General features: G+C 39.1%; 2 protein-coding genes and 1 long non-coding RNA gene across 4 annotated transcripts; 1 reads left to right on the top strand and 2 right to left on the bottom strand.

Moving 5' to 3' along the window:
* Positions 1-104: 104 nt before the first annotated feature.
* LOC118431060 (kelch domain-containing protein 3-like) lies at positions 105-6,995 on the bottom strand. The gene is made up of 11 exons (XM_035842143.1): positions 6,708-6,995; positions 5,215-5,377; positions 4,633-4,806; positions 4,227-4,342; positions 3,737-3,808; positions 3,134-3,350; positions 2,772-2,858; positions 2,429-2,537; positions 2,139-2,212; positions 1,798-1,876; positions 105-1,473 (listed from the first exon to the last, which is right to left on the bottom strand). The coding sequence occupies exons 2-11, from the start codon at positions 5,363-5,365 to the stop codon at positions 1,407-1,409; spliced, it is 1,146 nt and encodes a 381-aa protein (XP_035698036.1). The 5' UTR covers positions 5,366-5,377; positions 6,708-6,995; the 3' UTR covers positions 105-1,406.
* Positions 6,996-7,092: 97 nt separating this feature from the next.
* On the top strand, positions 7,093-8,813 carry LOC118431085. The gene is made up of 2 exons (XR_004832926.1): positions 7,093-7,453; positions 8,690-8,813. It is a non-coding gene; the product is annotated as an uncharacterized LOC118431085 (long non-coding RNA).
* Positions 8,814-9,290: 477 nt separating this feature from the next.
* Positions 9,291-12,903, bottom strand: LOC118431069 (2-aminoethylphosphonate--pyruvate transaminase-like). 2 transcript variants are annotated; one of them, XM_035842155.1, is made up of 6 exons: positions 12,730-12,903; positions 11,890-12,130; positions 11,499-11,663; positions 11,072-11,231; positions 10,607-10,767; positions 9,291-10,460 (listed from the first exon to the last, which is right to left on the bottom strand). In XM_035842155.1, the coding sequence occupies exons 1-6, from the start codon at positions 12,886-12,888 to the stop codon at positions 10,303-10,305; spliced, it is 1,044 nt and encodes a 347-aa protein (XP_035698048.1). In that variant the 5' UTR covers positions 12,889-12,903; the 3' UTR covers positions 9,291-10,302. The 2 variants fall into 2 exon arrangements, with proteins under 2 accessions (XP_035698048.1, XP_035698055.1); XM_035842162.1 differs by having other exon boundaries at positions 11,890-12,212; positions 12,730-12,846.
* Between the last annotated feature and the right edge of the window lie 428 nt (positions 12,904-13,331).

The raw sequence follows: 13,331 nt of genomic DNA on the forward strand, positions 1-13,331 counted from the left end.
GTATGACCCATCATTTCAAAGCAAAAAGTCACATATAACGTACATCACAGAACAGAAAACCCACTATATTACATTATCATCAATTATATAATAAAACAATTTCATTCCCCTTTGTACATCTGATATATCACACTATACATTCATAGTACTATTTTTCTGTTTCAGCCAGTACTGCAGCCTTCTCAATTAATAACACGTTTCTTTCATTTATTTTCATCCAAATTATGTTAATGTATCATACCAGATATTTGCCACACATTAAAATCTGTCTGATTCTTTTTTCATCATCATCACATAACCAGGTCAACAATCAACAAAGAAATGCCCACTAAGGCCACTCCAATGAAATGCTTGGTTCCTAAATTTGAAACAGGGAAAGAAATAATGGACCATAACTATAAGGTCCTTGTACTGTATTCACTAAAAGTGAATAATGTAGAAGACATTGTATAGCTCACAATCCCAAAGCCCTGCCTTAATTTTGTTGTATTATGTAAGACTTGAAAGTTGAAAAAAAAACTCTGATAATCAAAGTATTTCACTGATGTGGCCTGCAGCAGTGTATCCTTTCAGAAACCATTCTAAATAAAATGTTCAATTCATCTTAGCCAGTTTTTAAAAATATGCTGCCCAACGTGCCCAACTCTAAATTTAGATTTATGTACATAAGTTGAGACATTACTAATTTTCAAACATTGAACTTCCTGCTACCCACAGTATCCTCTGACATGGATCAACATGTAGAAGATACTATTTTCCTGACCACCTCTTGTCACATTTGTCACTTCACCTGATATCCACTGACTCAAACTGTGTTCTTCAAAGGTCCTAAACTCAAGACACATTAGGTAAAAATGTGCCTTCCTGTATGATCTGTTACCTAGGCATACACTATTGGGTATGCAGGGATAAACCTGTAGGGAGCGACTGATACTTCTTGCAGCAACAAGGCAGATACCACTATGGGCTAGTAGTTTTATAAACAGCTGTATCTACAAATTTACCTATTTGGTGGATGCCACTTGTGTGCCCTGCATATACTACAATGTACATAGTGTATCATTTAGTAAGAGATCTCCCAATCTCCTGGGATCTGAGGGTGAGACAGGACAGGCAGACTGTGAGTGTGATGACATCCTGCCGACCAGCAGCACATGGTTCTGGTGCTGCTATTGCTTGGTTCTAGTTCCATTCACAAAAAATTTATCATTTTTGTCTCATTCCATACATATTGAAAAATATACAATGCCATGTGCATCTAATACTGTTCAAACAGCTTTGGTACATAAAAGAATGTTCAAATATAAATTAGATAAAAAGTAAATAAAAAGACTGTGTTGACACAACAAAACACTGGAAGTTACAGTTACTGTGATGACAGGTTATGACAGATTGACAGGTGCCTGTCACCCCTGGAAGGAGGGGAGGGGTCTGGAGATGGTGTTGTTCTTTGTCATGGCTTCCAGCTCCCATCTGTGGAGGACCAACAACAACAGAGGAAAATATGATTAAGTTTATTTGATTTCGAAGTAAGGATAGTTTACATCCCTACTGATCTGTTATGACAGAGATCTGAAAAATTCCATGTCCTTGCCAGTAAATCTACTCTTTCAACAGAATGAATATGTCTATCAAATAAATAAATAATTTGAAAAACTGACATGTTATTTTAGTGTTGACTTTTTTAAAATCAAAGGTATTATATCTGCATATTGGCATAAACTAATCAAACAACAAGCTGCTGATTATGAAAGTAATGGAAGTTTGATGCTATGTAATCTTTAATCAACTACTGACCTGATATCATATGGCAGCACAGACCAGTCCAACTTGTACTTTATCACTGCAACCTTGCACAGGGTTTTTAGTGATGGGGCTGGGGGAAAGAGACAAAGCCTATCATACAGTGACCTGAGGTGCACATACATATAGCTGCTATTGATATTTCCAGGCTCTCTTCAAATTAGTTATTTGTAATTGACACATTCAGCCTTGCAAAGAAGAAATTCCACAAACTGGACTTGCAAATGGGAAAATAATTTTTTTCAATTTACACTACTGCATCATCCATTGAAAACTGACAGCACCAATGTCAGCACCAATGTCAGCTGCACAGCACATGTTCTAGTATGACTCACCAAAGTCTAGGATGTAGACATCAGAATGGTCCATCAGGTTGGAGAGATCTCCCACCTGCCCAAACTCACAGGGGCTGCAGGGAACAGCAGATAGGTATAATCTTAATCTTGCTGGAAATATTCTATGTTTGGATTCTAATTCTCAAAGCTAACCAGAAGCACAGCTTAGGAAGTATGGTCTAAAGACCAGATATAAAAACCAGACAAGCAAAAGTTACAAGTATAGCACAGTTTCTGCTGAATACAAGCTTTTATGTTACCACTCTTGCACTCTATATGTGATGTCTTACCTTGTTCCACCAAACAGAACCACCTGGTCTCTAATCACACAGGCACACTGTCGGCGCCGGGCACACGGGCCTGGGTTCAGGGGGAACACCTGCTTCCACTCCCACTTCTCTGTAGCAGGGAACACATCAACAATGCTTTACCTACACCACACACACAACTGTCTTCACATTTGAGAACTCCTACACTACTTAACAAAATCCCCAAATGAGTACATTATTTATTGAGTTTTCATAATGTCCAACACTTCAATGTGTATGAATGCAAATTAGACACATGATATCAATAGTTCTACAGTCTTAACTTAAACACTGCAAGAAATACCAAAGGTGAGGTAAAACAGACCTGTATCTAGTCGCCACATGTCCCCATAGTGCTTCTCCAGTAATGCATTGTAGCCACCAAAAATGTATACATGTCCTCCATGTGCAACTGTGAGAAAACAAACATTCAGTCATATGTTACAAGTATTTAAGAACATTATCTATTTACTCCAGTTCAACAATTGAATTAGAATTACAACTGCTACTTTCAAAGACCATCAAGCGTACATCCAAAGTTTTGCTGCATTTAGCATTCCTTGATTTTGTCTATACTTTTATTTGTAAGTGATGCTTCATAACACTCAGACAGGCTATAGCTAGCCTTGAAAACATTTCTGTTCCAGCTATAGAACTGTTAAGGTAGAAGGACTGGATGTCACATACATGCGGAGTGGCTGCGTCTGCCCTCAATCAGGGCACGATTCTTCACCTCCGGTTCACTCCATCTCAAGGTCACCGTGTCAAACACTTTAACGTAGTTCGGGTAGATCTCGTGGTTGGAATGGTATGGTCCTAGCTGGTCGGCACGGCCGCCGAAGATCAACATCTTACTACCGACTGCTGTGGCGGAATGGAAGTCTCGCCATCTGGCAGGGTGGCCCTGTAGGGTCAGAAGTCAGAGTTTAACTTTGCCATGGTGCCCAAAATTTGTCAACTCATATGCAAACATATGTATCAAGAGAGAATACCTTTAGCATCTGGGTACATTCTGTGCTGTTCAAATTGAAAGTAGATTTCACCACATACATATTTCCTACAATCCCTAATTCTTTACTATACATAATCTATTGAAAAAAGGCTCAAAAAGTCCCGGGTTGACGTTTAACATTTTCCAGCAAGTCCTAAATCCCTAGGCAAGTAACATTATGAAGAAGTATGTTTGCAAGTACAACTGGACTAGAACTGGCAACATAGTTGTCGTATCTTTCAGAGCTGCTGACTGACTGGAGGTCCTTCAATACAGTAGACACCCCTACTGATACCCACCCTGGCTGGCAGCAGTCTCCAGTGCATTGTTGTTGTGTCCAGTTTGTGAACTTCATTGGAGAAACAGTCAGCCTAGAAAATACAACATCACATGGTTTTAATGTGTTAAAAAAACATTAGAAGTATACATTCCCAAAGTCTGCAAGGAAAATTTTGAACCTACAGACTAATGTGAGCTAATAATATTACTTACCAAAAAGTCTAAAAACTGCAACTTATTTCAAATGTTGATATCTTCAATGCAGGCATTTAAAAATGTACAAGTATTATAGATTACCAATCATACTACATGTACTCCTTACTATGATGTAGTATCTACATGTATTAGAGGCTAGGATGGGAGTTGTCATCCATTTATAAGTTGTGGTAAAAACAGTAAAAATTTGATAATAAAACTTTTCTTTACCTCCAGCATAATGCAGGCCTTTTATAGGATATTTCATACTTTTCCAGGATCATAAACACTGTTTCAGACAACAGCAGTACTTACTATCTGTTCATATCCTCCAAATACATACAGGTTGTCATCCACCACACACAGGGAGTGTCCGTCACGGGCCGGCGGTGTGGCACCGGTCACCTGCGGACAGGACCATCTTAATGTAGCTGGAGGGGACAGGCAAAGAATGGTCATTATTGTAAAGCTGCAGCCACGTAAATATAATGTAGAAGAAAAACAAGGTGCAGTCTGTTACACTCCAATAGGCTTGTGGTTAGCCACAGACAGATGTCAACAGTAAGACAGATAAGACCAATTAATTACAAGGCCTACAAGGACACGTCCCTAGAAATTTGGCTTTGTCAAATACTGCAGATAACAAACAGGTAATCATTAATGTCATGAAGTCTTATCATGCAAAACATAATATTTTGACTCATACTTATGTTCTACTCACTTGTGTCAAAGCAGTATAGAATGTTGTCCGCTCCTTCGGAGTCGTTCCTACCCCCAAATAAATACACCTTCTCCCCAACAGCCACTGCTGTATGACCATATCTCATGTACGGCACACACTGGTAATCTGGGTCGCTTTGTGTGGAGACTGGCAGCTTTTTCCATCGACATGTCACTGAGAGTAAGGAATGCCAAAGTACTTAATGTAATAATACAACAATACAGTAGAGCAACTTCAACACATTTTACTAATTCTAACAGATCTAAAGTACACTGAATGTACTTGTCACTCTACTTCCCCTCTGCATCTATAGTATTTATACATGTACATTTGTATTGTATAGCATGGTACAACTGACCATCAGTGTTGTACACCATGTCCAGCTTCTACCCTGTATGTTTGTTATATATGCTTGGCTGCTGTCTTATCTGCATATCTGCATGCCGGCATCTATATTTAGGATGCTTCCTTCCTGAACACTGTTGCTGCCTTACTTATGCCAACACTTTGCACAATACTACTTACATTTCTATTCCTATATACTACTACTAAAACATTGGCATAAAAAGAAAAGATACGTACCAATGTGAAAGACATGAATATCGATAGGTCTTGTTGTCTCAAAGTCCTCCCCAGTGCAGTACCCGCCGAAGCTGTACACTTTATCCCCTACAGACACGGCTGCATGGTTGACTCTCCTTGGCCCACCCTCCAAATGAATGATCCAATGCATGCTGTAATCTATCTGCAAATAGAAATGACAAAGCCATTACTGCACACTTGAAAAAATAGTGTCAGAACTTCAGCAAATCTTCTGTATTCTGGATAAGACAATCGGTACGATAATGACATTAACTTCACCATACTACCACATTTGTATCATTATTTCATACTTTGAGCATTTAAAAAGAATGCACAAACATGCCGCAAATGCACCGCTTTATTTATTGTACCCCACAATAAATCAGCACGGGATCAAGCCACTAACGGTTTCCCGTTGGACATTTCCCGAATGCGTGAGGTCACCTAACATATTCAATATGATTTGCGTATTTACAAATCAAAACCTGATTCGATCAAGTAACAATATCTTCAGAAGCGTTCAGGGCTCATCGTAATCTCCAAGCAGATCCACGGTGGCGTAATATAGTATCGGTGCCCATTCGACTCCCTTTGGCTGGCTATACTCCTTGGCCAGCTTTGATACTATCTTATGGCACTGTAGGATCTGCTTGGAGATTAGGCTCATCGGTCATGTTTGTGTGTGTTCCGCATATTTGAAACAATGTTTGCCCTAGCAGTGTAGGCAGTGCTGGTCAGATGTTCAAGGAGTTGTTGACATCACTACCCAACGATTGCATCTTTGCTCAAGGAAGGTCGATACGCAAAAGGGTGGTGTTATCATAATGTATATATTTTACTGTGTGTCTTATATTAACTAAAAATGACTTGTAATTTGAATTCGAACAAAATTAGTTTCAAGGCCCTAATTACACATTGGGCGCCTTTAACATAACATTAACAGATTATTGTTACAATGTTAGGACTGGCTAAGAAGACTTCGAACCAATGTGTTAGTTTCTTTTGAATATACTGAAAATTCCTGAAATGGCAATGCTAGATTTCTTCACATCTGACAGTCACACTTCACAGGTGTTGCTGCCATGACACTGGGTCAGTCTGTCTGTCATGCAAATCGAGGTCTGATGTCAATCATCCGTATTTTCACACCGGGAGACACCTGTAACATGGATCTTTCATCTGTTCACATTCACCTGATTCTGTAGGTTGCACACCTCATCTACATATTGACGTGTGTGCTACATCTGTAGGATGTTGGAACCAAAATAAACGCCAGGTATAAAGGCACGTAAACGTTATAAGTAAAAAAAGTTGTTGTTTTTTAAATCTGCTGCGCAAAAGGTTGTCCTTTGACCTCCCTGACATCCAAAGGTTTCCACTACCTGATGACGTATCTTTGCAGAGCGTTTCAGATTGTACAAATGTGTCAGAAGAACCTTTATGAGGGCTAGGACCAAGGCTCCTTGCTAGGACAGAAGAGATGAGGTGCCCACCTTGTAATCAAACCAAACTTCCTGGTCTGGTGGGTGGTCAGGTCAGTGCTGGTTGTCGCCTTCTTCACGAAACTGGCGAAAATCTCCCGTCTTTCCACTCCTTCAGTAACCACGAAACAAATACAATCTATCTAGACGCCGCTGATAATCTAGGGGGTCTAGTCATTGTCGAAATTTAGGAGTTGAAAGAAGAAGAATTCTCGCTACCAACTTTCGTCGAAGAAGTTTGGGAGAAAACAGTTCATATTGCGTTGCAAAAAAGGTCTACACTGCACATGCGCATTTTGAACACTAAAAGCGCCCTCTCGCGAACAGAATTTCATCACCAAAAGCGACATCTAGCTTGTCTTGAACGAACTACATGTTACACTTAAAAGAGCAGATTTTGTAGGATGTGGAAATATTCAATGTGAATCAAGGATTCCAACCTCCTTGATTATGTCTTGGCCAAAATAGAAGTTTAACTCCACTCTTTTCAAGGGTGACATAATCCATGTAACTTTACTGTCATACCCCTCTTCCTATTTCCTATTAACATTATTAATTAACGTTACCCTTTCTCAAGTTCTGTTTCCAAGTAGTAAAGGTTAACATAACATCAAGCAACAAAACAACTGTAAATATCATTCTGTATTTATTGCTGAAAGCAAAATCAACCAAACCATCAAACAAGAAATTATCAATCAAACAATTTGCTCTAAAAAGTTCTCAAACTTTGTTCACCAATGCCGCTAACTATAGTACTGGTAACTAGAGTTCGGCGACCTCATACCTCCATGAAAATTTAGAGCTTTCGTAAATTTCATGCAATTGACTAACACATTAACATAATTTATGCATGGTGTTGTTCATCATTGAATAACGTACACATCATTCACCCGGACGGGTGTGTCACCCCGTAAGGGGCGGTATAACCCGTCGTGTGCGAACATGTGCGAACATGTACAGGGTTAGCCCTTGATAATAGCCTACGGCTAGTTGGGCAGCCCTGGCTGTTTGTAAACAGCTGAACAAATGAATAAAATAGTACACATCTCACAATTCTAAAATTCCCATTATTAATCATAAAGCGATTTTGTGATTTTTACATAAATTATGCAAATAAGTTCCTCATTACCATATTTGGTATCTGCTTACATTCCACCTATCATAATTAACATGTGTTACATTTATTGAAGTCCAGTTATTGAAAACAATGGAATTATACAATTTCCTCATTAATTATGCAAATTAAGTCCTCACTTGCATAACATGTATATCATTATGAACATCTTTGCCTAAGGTACCCGCATGCGTAATATGATGCTAATCCGTCAATCCCTTCTGCAGTTATCCTCTTTGGAATGTCTTGACAAAAACGCCCCTGCAGTTCCAAAATTACATGTTAGGGGGCTGAAACTTGCCCCACTTTGTCATGACGCTAAAAGCTGTCTACCACCCAAATGTCAAGACCATATATTGTCCGGGCCAAGAGATACATAGAAAAAGCTGCTAAGATAGAATATTCTCATTAATTATGCAAATGTACTCTCATTTTGCAAATTAAGTATTTCATTTTGTACAACATTGTCTAAGGTACCTACACACCAAAAATCATGAAAATCCGTTGTTCCCTTCTTGAGTTATCGTCTTCAGAAGTTTTTGACAAAAATGCCCCTGCTATCCCAAAACTAGACGCTAGGGGGCCCAAACTTATGTCATTTCTTTCTGAGCACAAGAGCTATCTAATACTAAAAAATCGTGGCCATAGCTTGTTCAGAACACTGAGATAGCAAAACCGGAAGTTGCGCTGCAGTACCAAGGGAAGCCGCTAGGGGGCCCAAAATCTAATCATTTCCAGATTTTATCACACACTACCAACACACCAAGTATGAAACCAATCTGCCCAACCGTTCTTGAGTTATCTTGTTTACACACACACAGACACACACACACACACACAAACCTGGGGTAAAATATAACCTCCATGACATTTCATGGAGGTAATTACTCTATCCTAAAACAATTTAAATACAGTACATCGGTCTTGACACAAGTATTGCTCTTATGGCTATTTCAAGATTCTTTTCTTACCTTATGTCAATAATAGGCATAAAATGCTTCAAACAAAAAAGAATACTAGTGTTACTCCATACAGCATTACTTTACTTGCAGAGATCTTCAATTTGAAGATTATTGGAAAACAGACACAACAGTGTTCATATTTCATTAAATGGACTCAAATTCAAATATTGAATGTATTCAATATGTGGAACACCGCATCCACCGTGTTAACACCTTTGCAAATTGCACTCAATTCAACATTTAATTCTTTATCATTAACAAATAAGCAGCAATGATGCTTATCATTAAAGGTAATTATGGCACAGCACAGCACAGCAATGAAATATAACCTTTATACAATATCTATCAATTCAGCCATCTGCTCAAAAAATATGTGCACATATTCATAGTACTAGTGGGCAAAAAGGTATTGTAGTTTTCTTGAAATAAGTTAAAACCATTTTGAATTTTAAAACACTAAAACAAAAGTTATCAAAAAAGCTACATGTTAGCTACGACACAGGTAATAACATAATTAAATTTCTCTGTTTTAATTCTTGATATGATTAAAATACCTAGCTTTTTCACCATGTGAAATGGTAAAATGGCAATCCTCCGCTAATAAAAGGGAACCTTTTTTGATTGTCTTATAATTCTTATCAGCCATGTCAGTTAGTTAGTCAAGCCATCTGATTGATTCACAGTGCACCACCATCAGCTTAATTTTCCATGAGTTAACATTATACTCAATTACTTATCTCTATAAGTAAAATTGGAAAATATACATTCTTTTGTGAATTGACAGATATGCAACATATGAAACCATTAAAAATATCATGGATTTCGATCCTAATTTTATCTATATTTGTAGAGATTTTAGGTTTGCTAAATTGTAGTGTGATTCTGGCCTTTTGGGGAATCAAATAGTGTTGAATGAAATACACTTCTGGTCAACAGTCAAGTACTTTTTTTCTTCCTAGCAGTTTATCAATTCTTGTACTGTAAGATGAACCTCGTATACAACTTTTGTAAGAAAGAAGAGGTGCTCACTTTTATGTCTTGGAAGATTGTTACTGAAGGAAGGTCTTAGACTATAACACTACCTTGTACATATTTGTTATATTTAGTTTACAGCTATTTCAGACATAAGTGTTTTGTCTAAGTAAAAGGTTAAAAGCAGTACATTGCACACTGAGTGTAACAGTTCATGAATGCAAGAAAATCAATCAACTCTGTAGGCATATATAACATATTGCCATTATTGATACTGACCAGTAAGTGACTGAGTATGTGCGACAACCACCTTGATGCTCCATCTTGACCTAAAAGCCAGCCATGTATACCATGCTTCTCTGTTTTACCTCAACTGTGAAGGCAGATCAGGGGTGAAATGTATAGGTACAATGTTCACAGTTTTTCCTGGAAGCCCTGACCCTTAAAGGGGAATATTTTTGGAAAACTCTTCAACAGCCTTCTAAACTACAACATTGTTGGCTTGTAACCTTGCTATCTAGTATAGGAAGGATGGAGACGTCCTGAGAAGCTTTTTGATCTAACTGCTGGTCTTCAGAGGCAGAGAGATGCCCATGTCGGCACACACCTCCTGTATACAGTGCAGCAGGCGCTGCATGTCTTCAGGGAACAGGTGTCCGATGTTACCTACACGGAAGCAGTCTGCCTTTGTCACCTTTCCTGGGTAAATCACCTGGCCTGGGGAGTACAGGGGACAGAAAGTGTCAGAACTGAACAGGACATAATTCATCTAACACCATGCAAACATTGAGGAAGAAACTGGAAAACTTTGAGACAAACTGCGGAGTGTGCAAACGTTTCTTTAAGGTTTATTTCTGTCTCACCTTTTTCATTGAGGCGTGAGTAAAAGTCCTTGAAGCTGAAGGCTGGATGGTCAGGGAAACGGTATGAAGTGATGATGTAACCTTCATGGGTCTCACCAAGTAGTTCCTGAAAGCCTAGTGATGCCATCCCCTCCCGCAGCACCTTGCGGTTTGCTTGATACCTAAAAAAATTACACCTTCAGTAAGACACTCATAGAGACAAAGAAGTAACTGGAGGGCCCTGCCAGCACTGTCATCCTTCTCAAACTCAAAGTACTCTATCATTATGGTTCTTCACAGTGGAGGAATGGACTGAAATATGTCCAAAAATAAAAGAAATATCCACAAATCAAACCAACCCACAATAAAATAGAGTAGAAAAGAGCCAGAAACTGATTCTATTCCATTGGAAATTAGATGAAAATTTATTCTATTGGGAATTTGATAAATATCTAGGTTTTCATGGTTGCTCCAACAACTCCATACCGTTTTGCCCTGCCCTTCACGCCTCCTTCCTGCTCCAACTCACACAGGGCCTGGCAGAATGCCAGCATGGCGTGGGTCGGAGGTGTGAAGCGGAACTGTCCATTCTTTTCCAGGCCTAGATACTGCTCCACCAGGTCCAAACTCAGGCTACGTGCCACACCTGTAGGATAGTAACAAACAGGTGATCAGAAAATGCACCTGTTGACAGAAGCTGGTGGAAAACAGTACCTACAGGAGTAATTACAAATGTATCTTGTCATCAATATTCTAGAGGTAGGGAGACAGACTGCATAAAAAAGAGGTATATTTCATTTTAAGACTTTGAAAGAAATCCTCTACAAACAATTGACAGTGACGTTTCTGATTTCAATTATCAGAAAAAAGGACCGATAAAACTATGTCTGCACTTGACCGACAGTGTTCTGACCTTTACAGCTGAGCAGTCGGTCAGTCCTGCAGATGGCATAAGCAAATCCTGGCACTCCCTCGATGCACTTGTTGGCAGAACTGACCATGAAGTCCACGCATCCACCAATCAGGTCCAGGGGCACTGCTCCAAAACTACTCATAGCATCCACAAAGTAACAAGCCTCTGCAGTGAGGAGGAAATTTAGGAATCTGCTTAATCTTTTGTTTTCTTTAACAAAAGAAGTAGCAAGTTTTACAATGTAACAAAGTGATCCAGAAAAAAATGACTTGATATGGTTGAACTTTTTGACATACTGCATCAACTTTTACAGTGGTACGAGAAGAATTGAAGACTAAAGTAGAAGGGACACAAGTTGATGGTCAGAAAGAATCTGCAGAGTTTTCTCTACCTGGACAAAGTTTCTTCACTGCCCTGCCCACCTCCTCCACAGGATTGATGACTCCCGAGCTGGTCTCACAGTGCACAATGGCCACGTTTGTAAAGGACGGATCCTCAGCAAGAACCTTTTCAACCTCTTCAACTCCAACCTTCTGAGTCTCCTCAAAGTTCAAGACCCTGTGTTCCAGGCCTTGTGTTTGGCAGATGGTGGCCATACGCTGGCCATAAGCACCATTCACCAGGACCAACATCTGCAGGGGGAAGACATCAGTGAAGCCCTACACAAGTCTGCTCTCTGCATCACAGGAGTACCTTGGACCTGCACTGTGGATCCTGATTGTCATTTGGACATTAGATAAACTTGAGTGATAGCTGGGGAAGAATCTGCTCGAACAAATATTGTATTCAAGATTGTAAATAAGTTGATCAGTTTGTAGATACGTTATCAAAACACAAGCACATCTGTATAATAATAAATCTGCCAATCACAAAATCTCATACCAACAATGGTATCTGAACATATCACAGTGTGTATTAGTAAGATTAGCCTTGTGACACCAGTAGATGCCACACTTTGTACCTTGTAAAACTGTTGTGCAATATCACATTGATTTTATAAGATATTCAGCCAGACACTAAGTTTGATCAAGGAGCTGGATGAAAGCGTCTTGGTTTGATGCATCAGATGACAGCACTGGACCCAAAAAGCCCTCCAGCCTTGCAGCTGGATTTTGTGACCCTTGCTTCATGAGACTCATACCGTTTCCCATTGTCACTAATATTCTATGACTTCAACCTACTAGTAATTGTGTGAATTCTGCGTGTGCATGAGTAATACATTTGCCTTGACCTTGCCACTTTCCCTTGGTACTGTTGTAGTTATCACAGCCTCCACAGCAAACGTGCCACTGCCCTGCACAGGTACACAGGTGTGAGTGGATGCAGGAACACCTGGTGAAACAATTGGCAACAAGTGTTCAATGGAGTAAAGGTGAGTACAATACAGCATCAATAACAAATAAGAGATTGTGCCCACAGAGAATACAGATGATGCATACATAGAAATAGAGTTACACAACCCCATACCTTCGCCAAATAATTTTACCTTACAACTGGTGTATGAAGTGTTATGTCATTAATTATGCAAATACGTTCCTTTTTGCAAAGATCATATTTAGTTAATCATCTCCTCCACCCAGATAACAGACGTACTCAATCTGCTCAGAAAAGAAGGCCCTAATTGCATTTTCTGATAATCTATGCAAATGAGGTCTTCAATGAGGTCTTCATTTGCATAATCAATGTTCAATGATGTTCACCTGTACATAACTTCCAAATGTCACAAGAGAGAAATTCCATTCATTTATCACAGTGGTATTATAGTATTTTCTCATTTATTATGCAAATCATGTCTTTCTTTGCATAATATTTATCTCTTTCTGTTATAAATAT

This window comes from Branchiostoma floridae, chromosome 1 (genome assembly GCF_000003815.2).
Source record: "Branchiostoma floridae strain S238N-H82 chromosome 1, Bfl_VNyyK, whole genome shotgun sequence".
In the NCBI taxonomy this organism is placed as follows: domain Eukaryota; kingdom Metazoa; phylum Chordata; class Leptocardii; order Amphioxiformes; family Branchiostomatidae; genus Branchiostoma; species Branchiostoma floridae.